This window comes from Pyrgilauda ruficollis, unplaced genomic scaffold, assembly GCF_017590135.1.
Source record: "Pyrgilauda ruficollis isolate IOZ18807 unplaced genomic scaffold, ASM1759013v1 scaffold140, whole genome shotgun sequence".
NCBI lineage: Eukaryota > Metazoa > Chordata > Aves > Passeriformes > Passeridae > Pyrgilauda > Pyrgilauda ruficollis.
The window spans coordinates 1,163,242-1,191,104 of NW_024512544.1; the positions used below are offsets into that span (position 1 = coordinate 1,163,242).

A 27,863-nucleotide genomic window follows, 5' to 3' on the forward strand; every position below is an offset into this window, starting at 1 on the left:
AAAGACAAAGCCAGCGACCATAGAGCCTTTGGCACTACCAAGAAAAACAAGACAATCTCTCTTTTCCAGCACTTGAAAAGGTTGATTTTAAATAGCAGTATTAGGAATAGAATATAGGAAATCACTTTTGTTAATTGAAATATGTTTAAAGTGGTTTTTTCAGATATAGATACATGTGTAGTAACTACACCCCCCCCAATGTACACAGAGACTTTTTTAAGCTAACAAAAAAAGTTCAGTTGCTTTGTTTACATTTTTCAAGCACACCTTAAAATTCTTTTGTTCTTTACATGATTTTATATTATCACACTTTTAAAAGAAGCATTTCACTTAATTTCAGAGCATTATCCCAGACTCTCACTTTCTTTAAAGTAGCATATTTACATGAAAGTCAACATCTTATTTGCAGTATATAAAATTAAACACACATCCTCTCTGGCAGGTTTCTTTTAGTACAGTTGTTGTTTCTCCAAGCAAGTTCTAAAGTATTTCCAAATAAGTTTAAGGACATCCAATTTATTTTTATTTTAGAAAATTGCTTGCTGAAGTGGCACTGTATCCTTAAGGTGTGATATCCAGTTATGAATTTCAAAGAATACGTACAATTTCTCAGCACATTAAGTATTTCTGCTAGCAATAACTAGAAGCACTGGATAGAAGGATCTACAGAAATTATATAAAAATATAATTCAAGAAAGAGAATGAAAACAAGGAATAGTTTTGACCATATAATGACCATATTTATCTGCTGTTTTTTGGCTACAAAATAAGGGGTAAACTTTGTTAGAGATGTTCTTTCCTCACTAGACCAGAGCTTCTAAGACTTTCAATTACATATTAAATCCTTCTAGATTCATAAGCAGTTTGTAACAACATTCAGAAGTACTTAGCAACTGGAACCTGGCTTTCTCTACAGGTAAAGGCAGACTTTTAACATGGAAATGATTACTTGAGCCAGTGATACACCAACAGCTTGTGCTGCTGCAGCCTGGAAGGATCACAGCTGGATGCTTATCCCACCTGATGCACTGAAAATCCTGCCCAGTGTGGAAGTGTCTTCCTTCTCCAGACTGGTTTTCTGTCTGGTTTGTATTTTTTTAAGCACACACTATTATTGAACCTGGTGTACTTCAGATAAGCCAAAGAACCCACTGATATTTGGGTGGATTTGCTACAGGCTTCTCTGAGCAGCAGCACAGAGACACCAGCTGCAAGCTTTCTTTCGTGCTTGGACCAATATGACAATGTAATTTGGGAGGAAGTTATGCAAACCAGACAAAAACCCAAAATTGAGCATCTGGGAGTCTAAGCAGAATCCTGTTCATGGAGGCCAAAGCTCACAGCCCTGTGGTGGTTATTCACTGCAAAATGTGGGAAGTTACCAAGAGCAACTGTATGTGACCTTTGCATTATAAGTATTAATTGTATAAATATTTTTAAAATTTAATTTAAAATTATATTCAAACCCAGTCAATGCATCAGAATTGTCAGAACTTTACTATGAACATTTACTTTTTTAAAAAATATTTTTAGGTTCATTCTTCCTCAGCTGCAGCTAAGCAAGCCAATCTAAATTTAAACTCTTCTGATTTTTGACCCAGGGGAATAAACTACAACCAAATACAAATTGCAGAAATATTCAGCATTATAATTTAGTTTTGTGGAACCAGAGTTTACCAGAGTTGGTTTCTGTTTTTATACCTATTAACCAAATCCCACTCTTCCTACATAAAAGATGAATCTCAGTCTTTAACCAGTTCTGCCCAGGTGTTTTACTGTATTTACACTCCCACTGCATGTCATGATCAATTTTTCCACTGTGACATCCTTCAGAGAGGAAGTCCCCCTGAGTGCTGCCAGTCATTTTTCAGATATTTACTTACAGTAAACGCTTCTCAATGACCTGTTGAAAAATAAAACTCCACATGTACCCAATAAAATTAATGTACTGCTCACGGTTCCTACCAGCTCACTGCGAAGTCGTGCACCTTCAAAATGCTGCTCAGCTGATACTGTCCAGATTTCAGGGGCTGAGTGTGCTCTTTAGCATGCTCAAAGGATGGGGTCCCTTCACGATCAACAGGGAACTCTGAATCCTGCAGAAAACCAGAATTATTAATTCTCAGAAATGCTACATAACTTCACACAATGTATCTATCTATATTACTATTTTGAAAAACCAAATTTCTTATTTTTCCACTCTTTTTTTATCTTCTATTCAATTTTCATTATTTTTTACATCAATGTTGTCCTGATTTTATTAATTTTGATATATATTGGTAAAGCTGACTGCAGGCAGAACAACTGAACACTAATAATTAGTTCTTTCCAAATTATATTCCTACTATTTAAGATAACTGGCCTGACATAAAAAAACAGAACAAGAACTGAGAAGGAAGGTTTATATCAAACCCAGTAAGATTACTAGCATGGGTTGTTTTCCTTTTTTCCATGGCCTATTTGATTTCTATCCCTGTTTTCCATGGGAGGTTAGCTCCATGATTTGCATCCAGAGGCAAAGCTGCTGTATTCTTCAAAAGACCTTTCTTGGAAGTATAACGCCAATAAAAAGTCAAAATATGTGTAGCTAATTTACAGCCTCATTTTCCATTGGTGTGGTTTAAGGTACTTCCTAAGATTAATCAGCAGACTAGGAGATTTACTACTAGCTCTAATTAACCAAGTTTAATAGCTTTATCAAAAATAGATTGCCATTAAAAAATGTAACAAGGGTAACTGTGCACAATATATTCTAAGGACTGCACCAGCCATTACAAAACCACTTTCCAAGACACCACAATTTGCTGAAGACTTGGCTGATGGCTTCTGTTTGCAACATTTTAGGACATCCTGCTGTGATAAGCTTTAAAGGACACTGAAATCGCTGTACTCTTTAAAATGCCCATCAAACACTAAGATTGAGGAGGGAATAAAATCACTGTATTTTAATCTGAAAGCACACACACAGCAGGGATAACCACTAAGTCTTTTTAGTATTTGTTTGCACTAAACTTGATAGCAGCCATCATGTTTGCTGCTAATTTGCAGCAATGAGCATAAAGCAAATTTCACAAATCCAAAGCAGCAAAAGAATATCTGTCTTTGGTTTCGGAAGCTCCACACCCTGCATTGTCCTACAAGGGTGCTATTAACCCAAGCTTAACTTATGAAACCACTGAACTAATGACTTAATGATCAGTCTGAGCACATCTATTCCAGACCCAAGACCTGAAAGATGTTTTTCAGTGGAATGTGGCATCAATCAGAGCCTAACAAAACCACTCTAAAATCCATGGAACAGTAGGGACTGTCAATATTGACTAATATCAGACAACAGTCTTTTGTCTCTGAACGGGGAGAAAGACAGAATCTGGAAATCATGGTGATGCCTTGTGAAGGCTGATCTAGAACAGAGGCTGGACAGATTTAAAGAATAAAGTAGGAATTTATTAAAAGGCCTCAATGGATGCACCTTGGGCAGCACAAGAGCCCAGCCAGGGCTGCACCCAAGGTGAACCAAAATGGTCACAAAATGGTCATGATGTCTCTCATTTTTATAAGTTCTGGTCCATTTGCATATTGGAGTTAATTGTCCAATTACAGCTTTAGCCCATGAAGTCCCATCCTTCTTGTTTTTCTCTCCTTAGTCCACGTTGTTGATGCTCTTGGGCCTGAAATTTGGATCATTTGTCCTTGGTTCCCAGCTAGAGAAGGAATTGTTTTGTCTCCCTACTCTGTGCAGAGAGCTCACCATCCCCTAATATGAAGCCCAGACCCACACATTAAAGCAGTACAGGATCTGAAAAATATAAAAGCTAAAACCTGAGGCATCAATGGAAAAGCAAATGAGCACAGTCATCCTTTGCTTAACACAGCTACTAGCAAGATACCTACTTTTGGAAAAAAAAAACCAGAAGTAATTAATCTGGAATATTCAGAATTAGGAAATAAATATGTCAAGTACAAATACATAAAGAAGAAAGATTAATCTGGCATTGTTAATCCAACAAGGAATGTGGTTTTGGCTAAAGTTCCACATTTTTATACAAACTGCATGTCAAGTTCTGACTGTGTCTCAGCCATAATATTCTTGAAGATCTCTGAAGCCAGTTCAAGAAAAATCCATGGATTTTGTAAATTTAGGAACAATTACAATAAGTCTGCAGTATTTATTATTCACACACACTAAACTGAGTAAAGATATTACCTAAAGGTAAGTATAGTCCCAACATGTGTCTACCTCTGTGCAACTCTTGGAAGCTTTCTGTACTCCTTGTTCTACAAAGTTCTACCTTTCAAGGTTTACAAATTTGAACAACTCTGATTATAACATAACAAAGACATAAAATCAGCATGTTTTTTGCAAATTGTCCTCATTCACTTTCTGGAATACAACCAATTAGTAAATGCTACCAGATTTCCTCATTTCAGAGTGAAACAAGCCTAGGAAATGTAAGGCTCTCTGAATAGAAGTGACAGAAAATCTTGCATTTTCAGTAGGAAAAAATCCCCAGATACTACTTCAGGAGATAGAGCTGTAAATGATTGCTGGAGCATTAAAAAATATAGTAAAAAGAGAATAATATAAAAATAATGGGGTTTTTGTAACTCCATTGTAAGGATCTGAAACATTTCTGAAACTGTAGCTTTTGCACCCTTTGCAGAAGTAATCTTGTATTCTGCTAGAGCAGGAGACTTGCCCTCAGCTGAGATAATTCATACCTATGGTTCCCACTGGCATGAACAGTGGGATCACTAGTCATGGCCAGATGAAATGTTGATTTCAGTAGCTCCCCAGCAGGTAGAAGTCAGAGTGTGACTTTTTTCTCCAGACACAAATATTTCTCACTGTGGAATAAATGGGGTATTTTTATCCTAAAAACTTGCTACAATAGAACTGTTCAATAATGCTTGTATGAAGATATCTCTTCTCCCCTGACAAATTTTGGCAATCAAGTTTCATTATTTGATCCTCATTTTATTATTTCCAATTGCTAAATGCTAAGGGTAAAAGAGAATCCATTACCCAAGTTGAGACCTTGCATAACAAGGCTTGTGAAACTTTTACAGGCATTGACTGCAAAGTCTGATGTTCCTTCAGCACGGGCAAGGGCCATGTGCAAGCCAAAATTCAGGAGAACATCCTGAGTGCTAAGGAGCCAAAGCAATATACTGTGTTTTTGTTCACTCCTTTATCTGCTATTTACAAGACATTTGTACTGTGACAAAAATAAAAACCTACCAAGCTTCTCTCTCATATCCATATAAAAAGGAGTTACTGCACTTCCTGCCTGTGACATTTGCTCTATCACAAAAGGCAAGGAACAGAACAGTCAAAAGAGTGTCCTAGGAAGAACCTCTATGAATAAAAACCCTTCTGAATGCATGTTCTCAGTCACTGACAGGGGTAAATGGTACCTGTCCCTTTGACAGTACACTCCCTCTGTTATCTAAAATCACAGGTGCAATAATCAGCCACTCACGAAAAGCTGACATGACTCTTGAGCCATTTACACACAGTATTTCCACAGCTGTCTAAAATATCACAAGAGAGAAGGCTACAGAAGTCAGAATTGTCAGAGGTCATAAAGGCATTTCATACCTCACAGATTTCATGTACAAAAAACAAACCAGAAGAGAAGACCTTGGCTTTCTTTTGTTTGTTTGGAATTTTTTTTAGTTGCTTTTTTTCCCACGTTTAGTTTAAGAGCCTGAACCATAAGAGGATTCAGTGATTTACCCCAGATCAAGCTGAAATTCTCCAGGACAGCTTGTAAACTGAGCTCATATCTTCTGAGTCTGAAACCATTCCTTAATTTCCCCTTATAAAATAAAAAGCCTTGTCTTGATGCCAACTGTCATGCAATTAAGAAAATTTACCCTTAAAGCCATTAGAAATATCTCTTTTCTGTCCTGAACTTCTCCAGTAAGACTGCCTTTTCTCTTCCAATAGTAGGGCTCTTCAGAGCAAGTCTACAGCTTTCTTTTTCCTCAAGAAAGACACAAGAGGCTCATTTGTCAAAACATACAGAAGGCAATGAATAGATAAGTGGAACTGATCTAAATCATCTCAGAGCTGAGAAAAATGTAGTGGAGTTTAATAGAAAACATCCAAATCAGTTTGTCTAAATCACAGTTTGGCCTTGTCTATATCATTATTACAGGTAGTGTTGAGTTTCTCCTCACTCAGATGTTAAAAATTGAAGTCAATTGAGGAAGCACCTTCACTCTGTACCCAGGAACAAGCTGAAACCTTGCTACTTTAATTCTGAAATAAAATAGAGTCATCTTAAGTGAGGCAAAGCCCATCAGACAGCAAATCAGTGATCACTGTCTTTCAGCGAGGGAGGAGAAGGAGCAACCTTTTCTTTTTGCAAAAATTAATGACCATTATCATCAGCAGTTCCAATCTGAAAGCTGTCAAGGTCATTGTAAGACTGCAGCTCAGACCTGCACGAGGAGCACAGTCACAGGTGCTGGTGTATCCATACATTCAATTTAAAAAGCAAATACTAGATATTTTTTTCAGAAATGTGAAGCAATGAAAATTAAGTTCTTCTTAGGGTCCATGACTCAGAAAGACAGTCTAACTTATATCACTAAATATTTTAAAGGAAATATTCTATTCTCAATTCTCACCCAAGAGTCAGCATTGTCTGTTTTTCTGTACTTAGAAAGGAGTCCTGAACTAATCACTGATAGTTATACTGACATACCATTGGAAGTCTCTTTTTATTCCAAGTTACAGAGACTTTTAATTAATTGTTCACTTATTTTTCCTGAAAAATCTGATACACTTTACATTATGGAGAACATATTTTGTCTATTTTCATTTTCAAACTGTTTCAATACATCGAAATTTCCATATTTTAGTTTTTAAATATCAAAGCAATCTCATGGAAACCAGTAGTGTACTCAGAAGCTATTTACTACATATATAGTTTTCAGAACAGGGCTTGATTTTACACTCATTTTTTGTCCCAACTTTCAAAACAACTTAAGGATTACTAAGAATCCATATTTTCAAAATGTGTAAATAACAAAACATTCCTAAAACACAAATATATAAATAAGAATGAAAATACTCTTGGCTGCAATTGCTGACAATGAATGAATCTTGCTTCACAGACCATCAAAAATAAAATATATCAAATATGCAAAAAACATTTGAACTGCAAACTAGAGTATGAGATTTTTAAACCCCATTTTACTTTTTGTTGGCTATATTTAAAATTGTTTACAGTTTCAAAGTAAATGAAGAAAGATTCAAATCTGTTCCCGTTTCCCCCTTTGCCATGAAGAAAAAACCCTGATAATGAGCAGCTCAGTTTTGCAGCACTAGAGGAAGGCAGATTCAGAAGGAACCAAATGCTAAGCAGGAAAATATTAAACTAATATTAAAAAGCTTTGCTGCAAGAGTGACAGAAAAATTGACATCTAATACAGTAGCTGAGCATGATTTTACTTTGCTTTCATATTTGCTGTAATTGAAGGAACAGGGTATCCTTTTTTAGCAGAGTAAAAAGAAATGAAGGTATTTAGTGCACCCACTGAGCATAATGCAGCAGTGAAATAGTCAGTAGGCACTGCTGTACAATTAATACTGAAACAACTCCATTTCAAAATGCTCCAGTGTCTATAGTAACCATAATACAACACATTTGCACATTATTTTACTATGCTAATCATGACCACAATTATTTTATAAACATCTGAAATGTAAGGAAAGGAACTTGAAAGCAATAGCAGGAGAATGTAGTAAAACTTTTACTGCCTGCTCCATCTTGCTTGGCTTGCTAATAAAAACCATAAAACTCAGCTACAAAGGTTGTGGCCACATAACTCCTCCTTATTCAGTTTATAATGCTCCTTTTTTAATAAAATAAACATGAAGATACTATGTAATAGGCAGTAAAAGCCAGATTAATTAAAAAAGCAATGGTAAAACTGTTCTGTCTGCAAATTCAGGGCTAGTGTAGCTCTTCAAACAGTTTGTGAACTGGTGCTAACAGTAAATTTGCACTTGAAATTGCTCCTGACAATGTCAGTTTTAAGGCTCTACCACATCAAGTCAAGCCATTGCCTATGCAATAAAAAACTAGAAAGCTCCACTACTCAATGTCTAACTATGCCACAGACACTCGATCACTTTTGGACTAGAGCTCTCATTAGCACTCATTGATAAATATACTGCAATTATTTTCTACTATCAAAAGGATAAACTTCAAGCTCCTGCACTTCACTGGTTTTGTTTGTTTTACTGCAGCTATTAAAACCAGATTTGATTAGCCAGATATGATTAATAATCAGAGAGGTTTGAAAAAGCAAGAAGATAACAATTATAGAAAGATCCATCACTGAAATGCAATAGCTTTTTTCCAGTCTTCAGCACTAGGGCTTGTTTGACTTTATCACCACTATTTCAGAAAGTAACAGTATAAAATGCAAAATTACTCTATGCCAAGCATACTGCCCAACACTACAGAAATAAAACTACTGCAATGTTTTAGCTTCTGCTAAACTTCCTCTCCAATGCCCAAGTAAATCACATTTCTCAGGCGAAAGAAACACAGCTGTGGCTGACGCTGTTAAGGATGAACACGACACCCCAGTGTGGAGACTGGAACATGATCTGTGCACTGGGGGCAGCTGCCCAGTGCCCTGAGAGCTGGCAGTCACAGCACAAGCCTGGAAGCGTCCAAGGCTAGCCTGGATGGGACTTGGAGCAACCTGGTCTAGCAGAAGGTGTTCCTGACCATAGCAGGGCACAGAATGAGATGAGTTTTGAGGTCCCTTCCAACTCAAACCATTCTGGGACTCTGACCAGAGAAACACAAAACAGCTCCTTGAGCCTTGCTCAAGAGTGACCACAGAACAAGGAGGAGGTTTAAGTGCTCTGCACCCACACTGAGTCGAAGACAAAGGCTTAAGCTATATAAAGATGAACAGATAATTTCTTCAGAGAATGAGCAATCCTTAAAAAAACCTCCAACTTTCTTTGAGGACCTGTTCTGTGTTCAAAAGGGTATCTGTGCTGTACAGAAATACCCCATGCAGCCTTCTTCCAACACCTCTGCCATCCCAGCTGCATCATCAAATGTATTTTAACCCCTTCTTTTGATTACTCTTCCCTGTCACAGCAAATTGCATGACCAACAGTCTCTGTAGAGTCAACAAGGTGAGTGAAGAGTCACAGTAAATTATCCCAGAACAGCAATGTACAGTAATTCTGAGTGCTAAGTTATGCATACAAGTTTATCACATGTGAAAGAATAAATCCAGTTCTATTTTACTGGTAGTAATTTCCAGTTTGTCACCCTGATTCTCATCATCATCTCATCACTACATTGTAACAACAGAACGTGCTCCTGTTTGTTTTTCAAAACACCATTACATGTCTCACAGCTAATTAACCAAACGTTCATACAATAGAGATGTACACACAGCTATGTATACAACTTAATCTAGCATAAACAACTGCAAACACTGCTACAAAACTCAGCTTGATCATTTTGCAAGAAGCAAAAGAACATCTATGAAAATGCTGCAATAAATTATCATGATATGAGGCATGCAATCCATTTTCATGGCAGTTTTCTAAGTCACAAATAACCATGTGCTATTCCCAAAGATGTTCCCTATCCCTTCCTTTCAAAGGCCTATGTTTGAAAATCAACTACATTTATGGTCAATGTTAAAATAAACAACAGTGCAATAAATATAGAGACCTCTTACAATTATAATTTGATTTTGTAGACTTAAATTTTGATTATGGTGCAATTAAACACCAGCAATATTTTAAGCTACAGCAGCACAGGCTGCACACAATTCATCATGTTAAGGAGGCAATGCCGAGTAAATGATAGACATCAAGTTACTTCAGTTTTCTGACATATTCCAAAATATGCTGCAATATTGGGTTTATATATATATATATATTTAATTTTCATAGTGATTAATGTGAATTTTCTCTACCACAGAGGTATCCTACTGTAGAATCAACTAAAAAATCTAGATGCTTTCTTGATTTTCTCCAAGAAAACCTCAGTGCAAACAATACAAGATTATCCACTCATCCACAGATGTTCCAGAGGACAGCTCATCTGAATTCATTTTGATTTTATTCCTAAAACATGTACTGTGAAACCTGTGGAAAAACCCTTTTTTCTTTAATGATTTCTTTTGACATGACCTCACCTGCATTTTTAACAAGAGAAAAAATACCTGCTCCCAAAGGCTCTCCTACCACTAGTAATATCCAAACACAAATGCTTGAGGTGCTAATAAGTTCTAAATGTTTCCATTCTTTTATTCCTCTTCCAAATATTAACAAACTAATTTTATTTTTCCTCAAATTACTATTCTGCTTCTCAGGCACTGTCGGGAAGCTCAGAAACTGTGTTTATATTCTCAGTAGCCTGGATACACTAATTTCTGCCAGGGCCAAAGTACCCACTGTAATCATCTCAATAACTGTTATAAGGCACCCAGGGTTTGCAGAGGTCCATACATCACTACAATGAACTGGTAAACACATTCAGGGGCCATTAGTTATTGATTTATTTGCAATTATGCCTTACAGATGCCGTCCATGTTCCCCCCCTTGGCACTTCATCATCCTGACTCTGTTTCAGGACAGCCAGTAACCATTATCCCAAGCTCCACATAATGAGAAATAATGAAAACAAACCTGTAAGACTACTCTGACATGCAGGTACAAAGCTATCAGCTTGTCAATACTGCAGAAAAATGGATTCTTTATAATAAAGAGCTAATTAATTGATTACTGTACTTGTGAGCAATAAGTACTTTATCAAACAGTGATTAAGCTGGTTATCTATCACTGTTAACCACCAGAAATATTTGCAGCACTGCAGGAAGGGGATACAGCAGAATATGAGAGAAGTTCTGCCAGCCTGACTTCACAAACAGGCCAGTAGTGAAACTGAAACTGCTAAAAGTGCCTGAAGGTGTGATGGAGTCAGTCTGCTCCAGATTCAGCAAAGCAGAACATGAAACCAGACCCAAAATGTCTGCAGTCTGTAAATTATTTTGGACCACATAAAACCCAGGCCTCTGCACTTCCCTGAACTAAATTTCTACTTGAGCTAGACACAGCTTTAAAAAACTCTATTATTTAGAAATTGTCCATTTGTTCAAGGCTGAAGGATTGACTGTAACTGCCAGTACATTTGTGAAATGCCTAACTACATTCTCTATTAAAAAGCAACTCTATTTCTAACCCAGAACGTCCTTAGATTCAATTTTCATCTACTAAATTCTATTCTCCTTCTGTCTCGTAAGTAAACACTGCTATTAAGAGTACATTTTGTCCCCTTTGTCACAGTCAATGATGAAGAATGCCCTAATTAAGCCTCTTCTAGTTGAAGATTACTCTGCTCACTTGTAGGGGGGGTTGGACTAAATAGCCTTTAAAGGTCCCTTCAAAGCCAAACTATTCTGTGATTCTGTGAACTTCAAAAGCATAGAAAAAAAAATATTTTTATTTCTCGTTCATTTACCAAGTAATCCAGACTTCCCCTCCTCATTTTCCTGGTCTCCTCATGGAAAAAGACCTCACCAGTGTGTCATTTGGTAAATTTATCAGCAACTCAAACACAAATCAGATTTTTGAGATTCTTTTTCTCCCCAAGTCACATACAGAAATGCTAAATAGTTTATAAGAAAAAAAAAAAAAAATCTGAATACATTTTATTATTCTCCATTCGAGGCTTCATGTCAGACGTGAACATACCAGCAACATTATTTACATTGATTTTGTACAATTCCACAACTGTATCTTCTACAATCATGGGATAATTTGCACTGATAGTAATGCTGATTATTTATAGTTTTCAGTTCTATTATTTTGTTTCTCTGCTTCTTGAGGCACTTTTTCACATTTTAAATATAGTTTTGAAAGTAACCACAGATTGCTGGCACAATCTTCCTGTGACAACGTCTTACAACAGAAGGAGATGAAAAACCAGAATAAGTTTATCACCACCTGACTCTCAAGCTACAAAATTGAAACACTGAGCTTTCAAGTGGGACAGCAGAAACTACAAGATTTTATTCAATTCTTGAAACCTAGCCCATGTACTCTCAATATAAAGGCAATTTGTTCATGTGGGTTAGGACAGATGGCATGGGGACCGAAAATGAATTTTACCCTGACAAACAGCAATTGTTTACCCAATGGATCTGTTCTTTTTCTGTATTCAGAATCATATATCCTTAGAAAGAATGTAAGCAACAGTTTTTATTGCTTTTTATTACCATTAGCCCCTCAAACCCACACAAGTTTGAGATGGAACTAGGGGCTATTTTGTCTTTTTTTGGTATCTCTCCAAACCTGTTTATATACAGAAGTTCTCTGTTCCATCCTCTCTGGCCAAGTCAGAGGGAATATCTGAAACCAATTCTTCCCAACTGTTCATCCATGGTGACATTCAAGACAACTTGCAATTTCATTCTAAATTTAGGCACTTGGGCACTGCCATAACAGCTGCAAAGCTTTTATTGGAGATATCAAATTTCACTCACCAGTAGCTACAGCACAGTATGAGTGTGAAGAATGTGCTTTACTAATTTTTACGACTGCTATTTATCAATATTTCTATGTAGACTCAGAGAGTGATGGTACAGCCAGGATTGAGACACAAGTGGGTAAAACCCCACAGAATTCCCTGACCATAGTTTGCAGCCTGATGCTTGAAGAGACACCACAAGAAATCTACAACAGAAAGGGATGCAGCCCAACAATACCCAAAAAAATTGACAATTTGATCACAGGCTGCACCCCCCATTCTAATTCATGGGCCATTACTCTGGATAAAAACAAACCAAAGACCATCTGGAGGTAAGAGGAGTGAGATGCTAGTGGGAAAAAGCAGCCTTAGAAGCAAAGACTCCAAGGAATTCTGCAGTAAAGCACACAGGGCCTAGCACCATGCAAAATCAGTTTGAAGAAAAATCAAAGAAGTAAATGGTGCAAATAGGGCATATCTCCCAGCTTTTTAGGAACATGCCCTTTCAATTTATTTTAACTATCCTTATGTATTAAATTATTAATTTTGTTTCCTCCATCCACTCCTCTAGCAAAGGCTTTTTCTTCTAACTTTCCCAATTCCTGAGAATGTACAGGGGTTCAAATCCCCCCTTGATCTCTGATCCCTTGCCCATACAATTATGCCCAAGTGCCCTTTGAATGTGCCTGAGCAGGGAGGACTCTCCCTTACCCACTGCAATAACACAGAAATGTAATTAATTCTAAATCTGAATTTTACTCTGACTTGTATTGTATGAAATAACTTTTTTTTAGTAAATGTCCAGTTCCTACCTCATCTTTTTGGCACACTTCTCTGTGACTTTAGTAAAAGTCTTAGGATAAGAATCCACCTTAACACATTCCTCTTCAGAGCAAACCCAAGTAGAAAGGAGTAGGCAAATTACATTTCCCTTGCCAATGTTCTCCCTGTATCAGAAATCCTATCATTCTTTGTTGATTTCACAACACACAAATTCCACTACCCCTTTCCACACAAATTAACTTGCTTTTTGTCCTCTCTACTTTCTGCCCTCTAAAACTCTAAATTATAATCTTCTCTCCCCTTATTTATGATGTAGAATCTGTATCATTGCCTCATTTTTTCTTAACTTGCAGTTCACAGCCATCTGCCATGTTCTTACTGAACTTTCACCCTTATTTCCTGTCCAGCTTCCTTGCATTCCTGGGTACTTCCATGCTACATGGAAAATTCTGTGGAACATAATTATTCCAGTTATGTACAAAGAGAGAACCCACACTGCCATCTTTCCCATTTTAAGTCCCACTCCCACTAGCATGCAGTTCAAAGTGCTCTGCCTCACCTGTCAGTTCCTTCTTTTACCTTTCATTTCTACCCTCAGTTGTCACATCAACAGCTCATTCTTGTGCTTCTGCCTCCCCTCTGCAGGTATTGAAGGCAATATCTGCCAAGAGTAAATCTGGAAAAACACCATCACATTTTCTACTCGAAGGAACTGCAGTTACTAAAAGCATTTAAAGTTGTTTTTAAACAACTTTCCTATGTGATCACAGCTATTACTGCACATCAGGTACAAGGCCTGTAATGTTTAAGCCATAAACTGCACCACTGGACTGCCTTTGTACTTGCCCTGAAGGAAATCCTAATGAAGTCTCCAGCTTCCAGCTCCTAACTGATGAAAAATTCAGTAATACTCTGCCTCCAGACCAGATGGAGAATTTGACTGGAATCACACTGGCAATTTCTTAGATATTAAAGATCCTCTTTTGTTTGTTTGTTTTTTGGGGTTTTTTTTTGTTGTTGTTGTGCTATGGAAGAAAATAAAAGGCCCGTTCAGCACTGCAGTTCAACTGCATAAAGTAATGCTCACAAACACATCAGACATTATTCCTCTCCATTTCTATAATTCCTACAATTAAAGGCACAAATCCTTATTCTAGAGCAGGAAAAAACTAACACTTAATATATACTGGTAATAAAAAAAGGGATTATGGCATCTCTGATCATTCTCTCAGGATTATACTGTGGCTAGTAGTTTCTTAAAACTATTTTATTTATTTGGAACAAAAGCATTTAAAAAACATTATAAAATTAAGAAACCTCTTATAAAATTATCTATTCTACATTCAATTGCTAACAAACTATCCAAAAAGACTATCAAGACTAAAAACTTCTTGTTCTTTCCCTGGTGCCAAGTCTTGAACTGAAAGTCAGCCATGTCACTCCACTGAGGGGACCCTATAGGAAAATTCAAGTGGTCTGATGCCTCTTTTGAGTCAGAAATAATTTAAAAATATATATATAATGTTGCAAGAGCATAATTAATAGAGGCTAATTAATCATGTTTGAGAACTGGGGTCCTAACCCCATATTTCTATGCTTAAATTAAGCTACATTGGATTTTTTCACCCAAGATATTACTGCTAACACAAACACACTATTTGCATGTGCCTGTAACCTCAGTAGGGCTTAGACACATTTTTGGAGGCTTCTATCAAACTGATGGGTACAGGCTCTCCAAACATCTCCTTTTCTAACTCAGAATCTAAAGAAAATGCAAAGAACAAAGCAGAAGATGCATTGCTATAATTACAGAAAAATCAAAATCACTTGAAAATTTCAGGGCTTTTTCTTCTTATTTAGAGGATTAAAACATTTCAGTCAGAAGAATGCACAAAGCACATGGGGATGAAACAGCACAGATTTACCTGGATATTTCCTCAGAGGGCTGGGGGGAAGAAACAACCACAAAGAGCAAACTTCAAAGTAACAGCTGAGAGCCGCACTTCAAATTTCTATAGAAAAAACACTGCATGAAGGTGTAGATATATAACCAACTATTTTTGTACTGACACCTAATATATATATATATATATATGTACTTGTAGCTGGCATGCCCACTTCAGCAGAAAGGTAAAATGCAGTAATTCACAGAGCAGTAAGTCTTTATCACAGCAGTAGAATTACAGCTTTCTCAAACCCAAACCCCCCAAACGCTGCCTTACCTGAGCAGGACTGGAGAAAACACTTCAACACAATGTTCAGAGGATAACTGTAGAAGAAATGTACACTACAAAAGTCCTCTGTAAAGGCAGACAAATTCTGACCATTGTTCAATAAGCCTACACTTACTGAACTTTTTGAACTCCTCTACAATTCCAGCAGCATTCTGTCTCAGATGTAGAAAGGCTGTCAGGTTTCTGTAAGAATCATTGCAAACTTGAAATTCCCCCCAGAAATTGTCATCTACTCTGGAATAAATGGGAAAAGATTTCCTGGAACATGCTGATCTAAGCCCAGCAGATCCTGTGCATCACATATGCCAATGCACATCCAGCTTCCCTGGCACTGAAAAGCATGGATTTGAACCCACAGCCATCCTGTCCACCTCATCATTCCAGGAGAAAACAAGTACCACCAGGAAAAGGGATTCTTTTCTGCAAAGAACGGAGAAAGAAGGGAGAAAACAGTGGCAGGAAATTGGAACCTTGCCATTGGCAACATTAGATCTGTTTAACTGATTATTATGATACTAATTACCAGAGAAAATTAATTTACAGTGTAACACTATGTAATGATAGCTGACTCTAGACAGAAGATGGCTATTTACACTTAGAAAATTTATTAGACAGTATTATCCACCCAGTCTTAGCACATAAGCCCTAAATTCTCAAAAGCATTTAGACATCTAATGTACATCCCAGCTCAATCCACTCAATGATTCCATGACCTATTCCTACTAACCTCCATGGAAGAGAACCTGGACACCTTTGCAGAGCTTTAAGTACTAATAACTGCTAAATTTATGGACACTATTTTGAGAAAAAAAGTGAAAGGTTAAAATCCCTTGGTAAATGGCATTCAATGATTGGGTGAGCAGCTATTAGAAGACAGTGCAGACTACAAGTACATCAACCTCTCACAGGCACATACTTGTGTAGATAAAAATAATAGCCAAATTAGTGTTGATACAGACTCACCAAAAAAGACAGGACTAATAAAGTCAAATCTCAGCTGTACCATGGCTGGAACAATCCAATGACATATTAAAGTGATGCTCAAATACATTTGGCTGCAAGGAGGGGCAAAAAGGTTACCCTTTCTTTGTTTCCTCTCATTAGCTTTGCTACAGCAACTTACTTCTGACAGGAAATTCACAATTAATTAATTTAATTAATAAAAAGATCTTTAGAAGTAATAAACTCAGGATTTGTAATGTCAGGAACAACACTGACACCTGCAACTCTCTAATTTAAAAGCTTCCCTGATGTTCATAAATTATTTCAAACCCCAAACATTTTAATACAAAGAAATGGAAAAGGACCACTTCAAAAGGTATAAAATGTGAGCCAGTCTGGAGCCTTGCAGAGTAGCTGACACAGCTGACAAGAATAGTCCCCTGCACAGGTGTTGGCATGTTCTGACTAAGCTCCCAGGCACAGCCTTGGCACAGCCAGCCTCTTCTAGTGCCACTGAGGCTCTCCACTCACACAGGTTACCAGATGGTGGCTAGAAGCTTACTCGGTGTGTATCCTGACAAAAATGGAAATAAACTACAAAGACTGTAAAGAGCTCCTTGCTATGACTCCCAGACCAAAAATCAGTTCACTTAGCACCAAGCCTAACAAAATATGTGAGTGCATTAGCTTGTGTGGCTGTGTTTTTAAAAAACAAATACAACACAAGACCTCTCCAATTATCCTTAAATATGCTCCAAATATTGTCAGCCTTCCCCCTCTCACTCTTTTTATAAACTGTGTAATAAAACACTTAACTAGTACATAATAGGATGTCTTCCATTAAAACAGAACAAAACTCTATAAATAAACAATTATTCCAACAAAGCCCTGTCAGCTTCTCTTCATTGTTATTTCCCCGATTATTTTAGCCAGGATGGATTTTTGAGATCAAAGCAAGCCTGCACACACTGCTCTTCACAGCTTCGGTGGTGGGCAGGAATTGGTCATGAACCATGAGTTTGGAGGGGCAGGATCAGAGCAAGGGAACAGGGGCAGCAGAATGAACAGCTGCCTAAGCCCTCTAGCCTGGAACTCAAGAGAACATCTCTTTCCAATTACTATTGTTTGGATAAAACCAATTGCTCAACAGCTGACTGTACATCAAAAAAAAAAATAGTTAAAATATACTCAAAATGAGAATTCCTCCCTCAAAGTATACTTCTTAAAAGTAAAGATATCTCCTATTTCATCTCTATCTTCATTACTATTTTTCTGATTTGCAATATTGAAAAACCAAGGACAGTATTTTCACATTAATCAGCCCTGTGATCTATGTCAAAACATACAATTGGAGTATTCTTAAGTATTGCATTACCATGACTCTCTGATTATTTGTCTGCTGGGTTCAAGCCAGAGCATGTACATCTTGTAGCATAGAACAATTTCTACACCAAATCTGAAGGAGGCCTGTGAATTCCTCTACTATTGCTAACATCCTTTCCAGACTGAGACATGTCACAACTATATGTCACATGTCACAACAATAACTATTTTGTTCCTAAATTATCTACAGGAGTTTAGCAATCTAAGAGGAATTTTTTAAAAATTATAATTATTACACACCGGAAGTATGGAAATATAGTGTAGACATTTTCACATTAACAAGTACCACTGGTAAACTAAATATTTTTAATGATTACAGATTTTTAAAATACTATGAACTCTGATTTTGCATAGTGACTTTTTTCTAGTTTTTTTTTTTTTTTTTTTTTTTTTTTTTGTGGGAATGAACTCTTGAGAGATTTACATCACAGCAAATCTCAGTTTTTGCTGTACTTCTCCAAAACAATTTCTTTGAAACATTGGGGAGGTTTGCTTTGTACAGTGAGTGAAGGATTCCTGCAAAAATAGAAACAGCTTCTGCTTTCTAGTAAATTATAAATGTCAGATTGGCTGATCTGCTTTGGTTAATTTACAGCATATAGCACATGATCTGAACGATATATACACAAGATAAAAACCTGGAAACAATAAATACAGAACTATGGTGTAAAACACACAAAAGAAATGCAAACTGAAACTGTGCACCGAGTATCTGGTGTTCTGCTGTCACATCTGCATGGTGTGACCTTTGTTCTGAGTAGCAGAATTCTGTAACTAGGCTTTCAAACTCCTGTGTTCAAACTTTGTCATTCAGCACCTTAACTGAAAGGACTTAGAGAATTTACAAAGAGAGTAGAGGCAGGGAGCTTCTGGGAAGGAGAGAGGACTTCAGAAAGGAAAGAGGAAAAAAAAGCATTCTTCTGAATGAGCTGTGAAACCACTTGACTCATTCTGCTTTTTAGCCCCCAAGCTCAGAGATCATGGCCAAACTCCACAGTGAGACATTCAACTGCACTTCTGAAAAAACAAATTTGACTGTGAGAAGATTCCTAATGTGTTCACAAAATTGTTTAGCAGTTGTGCTTTACAAAGTGGTTCCATGTAGTGGAAATAAATCTGAGTTGCCTTCATTGTCTGAACAGCACATGAATTATTTCTGCTCCTCTGGTGTAAAAGCCCACCTGTACAGACATCATTCCAGGCTGGGTTCCAGCACAAATCTGCCCAACCTCAGCCTCCCTGCTGACAGAAGTTGACCTTGGCTTATTGCATGTAAGATCAACTAATCCATGATTATACAACAAATAGTTTTAATCATGATCAAACCTGTAGAGCCTGGATTCAAACTGGAAATCCAATTACAAAGAGGACTGTGACCCATTAACATTATTCTATAGTATGTGACACTCCAATGAAACTGTCACATTTTCTGGAGGACACGCTCTGATTATTAATTCATAAACTGTTTGGAGCAAAGACTTAGTATTTTGTTTCATTTCATTGCATTCAAACAGAAACAATTAAGATTTTACTTTCCACTCCCAGAAGTGCTGTTTGAATACATAAGACAAACAACCCTGAATACTGTGAGCACTGCCAGAGCTCTTAGGGTATGTTAGAGATTTGTTACCATGAAAACTAAATGCTAATGCTGAATTTCATTTTCCTTAAAGTGATGTTGACATATGCAAAAGCTTTGTTTAAATATTGGAAAAAAAGACTGAAACACCAAAATCCATAACTTATTGCAGAATAGTTAATTTAAAATATAAATACCACAGTAGCACCTGAGCCTTTCCCTCCAGATTTTGGATGTCTGAGCACTTACTTTCTATTTCAATCACATTTCACTAATTTGGAAGGAATCTAGTTTTATCCGTTAATAACTTTAGCTGAACTACATTAAAATGGGAAAACAAAACACCTAATTAGTATTAAGTTTGGCCTCACTTAATCTACTTTTTTGTGTAAGTATATCAAGGAGTAGTTCATATATTGCCTTTTTAGCCACCTCCCTGAACACCAAGCTAAAGTTAACTGCTGAACTGCAGACTGCAAATACTTCTGGAAGAATACTCCTTTAAAAACAGCGGTGATTATTTACCCAGTTCAAATACAATTACCATTCTGGACATTTTGACTTGCCATTGTCTATCAATTATAACTAACACTTGAATGTTTTACCAATACCCAAAAACACCAAAAAAATAATTGATTTGAAAATGAAAACTTAGTATAAAGAGTTTCCAAATTATTACACAACTCTTCCCAACTGCTGCATCATAAACTTTTCATTATGAAAGAGACCTTGGAAAAAAATTAGAGGAATTATAATTGGAAATAGACCTTGGCAGAATTTAGATTTTTCTTTGGTGTCACACAAGAAAAACCATCGACCTCTTTCAAGTGAAATGAAGTTTGCACCAATAACATTGTAACTGAGGTACCCAACACTATTTATGTCTTGTGTAGTGCGTTCTACACATTCTGCTAGTTAGTGCCTCTGCTTCCCTGAAAGAAATGGAGATCTTGGCAGAAGTTGAACATTGCAAAGAGCACTGGAACTGCACAGTTAGAGATGTCGTGCTGGCAGAATTCCCTTCGGGGGCTGCAAGCACTGAACACCTGTCAGTGAACAAACAAGCACAACTAAACCATTCTCCTCTTCTTCCCCCCACAACTCCCACCTGGTTTCCAAGAGAAATGTTAAGGTCTTGACACTTTAATTAAAGGGAAAACAAAGTGTTGGTTCTGAGTTAATGAAATTGCTCAATTATGGTCTCAAAGGCCAAGGGAGCTGACGTGACCAGCAGCTGTGCAAGCAGCATCCCACCTCCTGCTGCAGGGGTTCTGTAGGGAGCCTCTGGTGCCTCTGCAAAGTTCTCTCTGAACTCAGGCAGAGTCAAATCCCATCCTACAGCCCAACCTGCATGAGGGAAAGTGCTGCAGGAACTCTGAGGGATAAAGGAAACTCTCCGGCACATCACAATTCCTTACTCTCTCCATCTGTCTGTCCTGAGTAAGACAACAGCAGCTATTTGTAAAAGCAAAGAAAACCAAACATTTTGAAGTCTTTATGGCATTTTTTATATCTGCTTCATCTTCTCTGCAAAGGGAACTCAAAGGTTTTTTTCTTCAATTAAATACAGTTTCAGTACATACCTCTTTCAGGATAGCTGCATACAAAGCCCAGTAATTTTATTATTTATCACCAGTTTTTGCAAGTGACTATAGCAAGACTGAGATTCACAGTCTCAGTTCTAAAATCTGTCCTTATTGACACTAAATACAGAAAAAAAAATATGAATATGCAAAGCCTATGTACAATTAGAATTAGGATCAAATGCATCTTACTTCCCAACAACTTTCTGTATTGGTTCTCCATCTTGGGGGCCTGTTACTTTATTATTCTTGGCAGCATGAAGTGACTCAAAAATAAGCCTTGTTCTTCAGCACAAAGAAAACCCTTTAGATGCTTTGTGAGGTATTTTTTATCAAGTACCAACGGCTTAAAGAATCAATTTTACTACTGAAAATGCAAGGCATTGGATGTCTCAATTTAACAAAACTGCTAAGGTGGATGGAAAATTTTATAATAAGTTGTCTTTATAATTTGGTCTTGCAACTAAATGAGTATTTCCTCTATAGCTTTATTTGCACCTAATATTCTGAAGCATTTTCTCATTTCCTCCATGTAGGCCCAAGATCTTTAAAGACATTTGAGCAAACCCTAAAACTAAAGCAAACATCACATTATCTATTACATTACAGAATACAAGAGACAACTTTTTTAAAAAGCATGAATTTCACCTAAAAAGCAGCTTTCTTTTTACCATTTTCAAGTCCATAGCAAAAAATATTAAAAAAAAAATACAGAATTGCTTAACACAACACATAATTCTTTTAAATTAAATTCCATCAAAACCAACTAAAGGACACATTTTAGAATGCACCCAGTTAATCTTGGATCATACTCTATACATTTGAGTCACACAACATTAATTCTGTAAGTAGAAGGAAAGAGGCATCATATTCTAGGGATATACATATTCTTTGCTGCTTAACACACACTGTACTCTGAATGACTCTTACTGAATTTCTACTTTATTACTACTTGTTCTAACAACTTGTTTTGTAATTTTGGATTTGTTTTTGGGGTTTTTTTTCTGATTTTTTAAACAGAATTCTTTTCTATTTTAAGGATGCATCCTGTTTCCCCTTAGGGTTCTTTTCTGTAGACTACCCAATTTCACTTTTCACCCTTTCTTTGACAGTTTCATAGACTTCTAATCATTCTTACTGCTCTGGTGTAGATGCTGCACTTTTCTCCTAAAGAGCTGTGATCAGAGTGCACACAAAACTGCAGCCAAAGCCACATGCCATGTGAAATTAGCAAGAGGAATATTCCACATGCTCCAGGCAATATTCCTGGTTTACACTGCAGCACAGTGCTCAGCTATTCCACAATATTATGTGGTTTTCAACTCATGTTAAGCCTGTTTTACACAACATACCCTAGAGCCTACTCTAATTAAAAGCCAATGATCAACTCTTTCTAATCTTTTTGATCTCTATTTATACATTGGATCATTTTTTAAAGGCAGAGCTTTGTACCTCTTCTTACATTGTCTTTATTTCTTTGGATCAGTTCTCCAGTAGCTTTGGAATTCCACTCCTGTCCTCAGCTGCACTCACTGTTCCAGCCCCACCAAACCCAGGCCACTTGGTCTGCAAATTCTGTCAGCTTATTTTCTGTTCTATTTTCCAGATCATTAAGGACAACATATCCCTGCAAAAAAGCCTCTTCAGTATATCTGCATGCTCCTAATCTATTTTTCCATTAATTACCAAAAAAAATTTGTCAGGCCAAATTTCCATAGTTGTTCGCAGGAATTAATCTGTGAGACAGTATCCAAAGCCTTTTTAAAACCTAAGTGCTCTTGTACATTATCCATGGTACCTCTTCTCCTTCCATGGATGTAATATAGACTGGATTTAAACATTTTTAAATGAACAAGAACAAGACTTATTTTGAGTCACTTCATTTTTCCTTGCAAACCCATTTTCACAGATAATTCTTTCCCTGCTTTCTTGCAGACATAGAGTAAAATTTCAGTTATACACTGCCAGCTTCCTTAGGAATGTAAGTAATAGTGTCTAGTATATGATTTCTTTGCTTTTACTTTTTATCTCATTTGAAACACAGATGTTGTTTTTCCTTTTCCTTTCTCTAGGCTGCAGTCTTATATTTGGGTAACTTGTATCAATTTTCTTAGCTCCATGTCTGCAGTTTTATTATCCCAGGGAAGGGCTGCAGAAATAAGCATTCCCACTATTATCTGTCAGTCACCTACTCTCTTCTGAATACCAAATCAGTGCTTTCTTAGCCACATTATTACAAACACAAAGTGACTATCTGTTTCATTTACAACCCTCCCTAACTACTTTGGGACCATCTTTCCAATTCTGTCCCCAATACACCTGTGCTAATTTATATTCAAACTCAATAATCTGATTAAGTAATCACTTGGTTTCATCTCCCCTTCTACTTGAGAGCAGAGGAACAGCAGTTCTTGTAAATTTTGTAATCTTTTTTTCTATAGAACTGAGGAGAAACTTCAGTGACATGCACCCATGTCATATTTTAACCCAAAGTCTAATTAATTATAAAAGCCATATCTGTATGATCACTGGATTTTACTTCTCTATTTTTAATATACACAATGACCATAATTGCAAAATCTGTTCTGCAGAAACAGTTAATTCCTCAACTCCAGAAATGTCCAACACACCTTTAGATAAAGTTTTACAGCAAGTAAAACTTGAGAAAATTAAATTGGGTTGGAATACATGTAGAAATATAATTTAGTGAACATAAAAAAGCTGCAATTGTCCTGCTAAGATTACTTTTAAAAGCAATCAAACATAGAATGTACTCTGAAAGGAACCTGAGAGAAGAAAAATAGGAAAGTTTTCAAGAGCATAATGAAATTCACATTATCAAAGGTTCTCTACAATTTTAATGACCTGTGAGTGCATTTTAATTAATTTAAATGTTTAAAGTAGTACTCTATGCACATTCTTAATCTACGACTACTTACACTATTGATACTGGCTTCTAAAGGGCCAGATATGTAAATACTTTAGACTAATTGTCTGTTACTACAATTTAATTCAGTCTCATAACAAAGACTGTAAAATCAGGAGAATGCATTCTCTTAGGAAAAAAAATCCTGTTGGTTTTTCACTTACTGTTTCAGTGATAAACTTCACATCAAAGGGACTCTGTGTTTTAAATGACATGTCAGCTTTTACAGGATATTGCAGTAACACAATATATGTCTGTCCTTGAAGTAAATGTTCCAGCTCAGCTATGACTCATATTTGCATCTGCTTAAAAGCACAGGCATTTGTTAGATCACTATTTAGCTACCAGACACAGAAGAGATGTTAAATCATTTCCATCACCACAGTTCACTGCTATGTAACAGTACAGTTAATACAAACATTTATAATTTTGTCTCAAGGATACAATCTCATGACAATACAGTGGCTTTTTACTGAATGGGATATAATCCAAGTGCCTGAACTTATAAATTGGATAACATGTTCACTCTAAACTTTTGTAAGCTTTGAAAGCTCACTTACATTTACTGAAGCACACCTGACAATACTAGACAGTGAATTTTACCTAGATTTTCCACATCTTCTGTTCCCTTTTTCTCTATTTGGTTGTAAATGCATACACAAATGCATTTTCAATTGCATTTTTGCAATTTCAAAAAAGAATTTCAATTGCATTCATTTCTTCTATAGATTCCTCACCAAACTCCATGGAACTGACCAAATTCATGCTCTAACTCCTAGTTCCCTTGTGGTCTAAAGAGAATTTAAATGAATCATAATCTCAATAAGTATAAATTAATTTCACCCTTCCCAATAAAACATTTAAATGAGCACTTTATGGAGCACTTTTCAGTAGATGTTCATTCCCATTGAATCATTTTAAGAAAAAAACTAACACACAGCAGAACCCTAAAGGATTTTTTGACATAGGCCAGAGGAGATGAGACACCACACAAGCTTGATTTCAAGTATCACAGAAATTCACCTAAGGAAGGGAAGGCTCTTTTTTATGCCTCATCCTTATCATGGGAACAAATACTCAAGACACCCAAACACTTGAATAAGGACACAGTATTTTAATTCAATACATTGAATTAGCACTGTAGTGCAATAAATGTGCACTACAGGACAGAGTTCTGTCTCTCCTGTTTTAAACACAATTTTAACTCACCTCTTTGCACTCCAGACATTCATCATTCCCTCTGTCATTTATTTCTTACATCCTAAGTAGCAATTCACATGCACTATCCAAGTTGGAATTCTTTATTAGGGGAAAGGAAATACTTAGAAATAATAGATCCAGGAAATGTGAAGTAAAAAAGAACTATTGTTTAATTTGGAAGAAATGTCAATCTCACACCTAAAGTTTTAGACTATTGCTTAGCCATGGAAAATTCAAACATGCTCATATTTTCTGATGCCTAATTTCTGGAACTAACTCAGTTTTCAAATCCATTGATTAAATAAAGACATCAGGGCCTCTGGTGGGACTCCTTTGGGAAACATAAGATCTGTAAAAACACAGATGCTTGCCAGAACCAGTCAACTAACTGTGCTCGTGAATTTCAAAGAACAAGAGCCAGACAGGCACGCTACCTGTGCAGAGTTCATATTTTGGGGGTGAAGCATAACTGTGCTCAAGTTTTCCATAAAAATCCTGATGACTTCAGTAGAAACAGAAAAACAAAAACGATTTCTTCTTGGATTACAAAACTGTATCTGTTCACAAGCCAGAATGAAGAGAGGAGGTACCTCTAAGAGTCTAGCATGGAAGTTTTTCACCACTGCATGAAAACCAGGGAAAGTGGAGATGGACTGACTGGCAAATGTCTCAGATACTAATAGGTGTGGGGACACTATGGAGAAATTTTTGTTGTACATGGTGAAAAATGTTTCAGTAAGCAACAGAAGAGATACTGATACAGATTTTTTCATTTGAAGGCTCAGGAGCAGAAAAAAGAATGAAAACAGAACTAAAATGGTACATTTGCCTGTGGAGAGGTGCACTGCCAAAGTGAAACAGACTAAATGCCCTTGCAAAGCCAGCCAGAAACACACAAAAATTAATTACCATGGACATATTGGTGTGGAGACAGGGAAAGATTGAAAGATTGAAGTTGCTTCTGACTATATCATCATCAACTAAAGCTTTTCCTCACAGTTTAAACTCTAACTGTAGTTCTCAAACAAAAATAGAGCAGTGTAACAGTTTTGAGAGCTTCTGAAATTTTAGATATTACAATTGTCCTAGGGTGATGTTATGATGCTTGTATCCTCAATCGTGTGTTGTTTATGCTGGATATTATGTTTTGTGCCTTCATAACATCACCCTAGGACAACAATGTTTACCCTAATTTGAATAAATAAAAAGCATTGTTATGTAGTCCCAAAATGCAACCTCAATAAATAAAACAATTAGAATGAAGTAAACATTCTTTTCCATAATAATAATAAAAATCAATCAGGAATTAATTTTGATTTTGCATAACTTCCTAACTGAAGCAGTAACTCACACCTGGTATACTCAAGCTTAGAAGCTCTGACTATTAGGAAATTACCAGGTTTTTGTCCTTAGTCTTGCAGATGTTTTCCCTTTTAGTCCCAGCTGGAAACAGTCTGAAATGCTGGAAAAGTTTGCAAGCATTAGGAACACACCAGGATTTGTCAAGTTACAAAAGAAACAGAACAGAGCAAGAAGCAATTACAGCCAGTAACAATTACAGCTCCTCCTCTGCCAGGTGATTACATTGGATCCACAAAAAGTAGACTGCTAGCTTCAATTAACCAGAGTTCCTGTAATTCCTTTAAAATTTAATTGTGATAGAAACTTATATTAAAATAACCTCAACTTGTTACCTACCTGTCCTATTTACTTCAGCTAAGCAGGATTTCTTTTAATCACATTGGACATGTGCCTTTCACCTGTATAAAGAGGACTGATACTTACAGCTGGAAAGAACACAGTACCTTTAGATCTTTCTTGTCCATCTTCTTCTCTCCATCTTCATCTGTATCACAGGGAGAGCTTGCAACAACAAGGAATTTTTGCTGCCTGGCTTCCCGAAGAGCTTTCTGGGTGGGACCTTCAAACCCTTCCTTCCTTGTACAATCATGGCCTATTATAAAATAAAACCAATAAAAATATCATCAGAAAGCTTCCAGAAGAGTAAATAAAAAGCAATCTCCTTACTTTATATTAGCAAGAAAGGTGAAATTCTCAAAGAAACACCACTTTAAGTAAGGAGATATTCAGGTTACTGTGCCATCCTTACAAAGTATTCCAGGGCTACATGTATCTCTGCTCAACAAATAATTTCACCTTATCTAAAGGGTAGCCTAGACTTGGCCCCAAAAATGCAATAATCTTGCGGTACACAGAGAGTCACAGAGAAATGGATGCATTCTTTCACATCCCTCAGAGCCACAGGGAACATCAGCTCACTGCATCCTATCCAGTATCCACCACCAATGCAATCTTCTGATTTACAGCTCATAATTCCTTTTGTTTCTCTGCACATTCTGCCAGCTCAAGGAATTCTTGATTAATAGGTAACTCTTGAGGCAAACAAAGCAGATCAAGTAACACAAAACCTCCCTGTATATCCAACCTGAGTACAACTGGAACTGCTGGAAAGAACTATGCATGGATTAAAAAAAAAACAACTTTAGTATTTCTGTATTCTCAGTGTTTTAAAAGTTGAAGCTACTGTCACAGATATCCTGAATAAAAACTTTTTCTGAGGAAAACTAAACAGCAAAATTGGTTTGTAAGTCTAAAACCTTCTACTCACTTAGTAACTGCTATCCAATAGCATGCTGCTCACAGCACATTTGGTTTGTTGGTCCTTTTGAGATAGACATACAT

At 36.7% G+C, this 27,863-nt stretch overlaps 1 protein-coding gene across 3 annotated transcripts in view; it reads right to left on the reverse strand.

Annotated features, from left to right (window-relative positions):
* SPAG16 (sperm associated antigen 16) overlaps positions 1-27,863 on the reverse strand; it is a 370,003-nt gene that overhangs the window by 308,739 nt on the left and 33,401 nt on the right. For all 3 annotated transcript variants that reach the window (XM_041460215.1, XM_041460214.1, XM_041460213.1), the window contains 2 exons: positions 26,966-27,114; positions 1,966-2,096 (listed from right to left, as the gene is read on the reverse strand). In XM_041460215.1, coding sequence (XP_041316149.1) covers positions 1,966-2,096; positions 26,966-27,114 — 280 coding nt within the window. The remainder of the gene's footprint in view (positions 1-1,965; positions 2,097-26,965; positions 27,115-27,863) is intronic.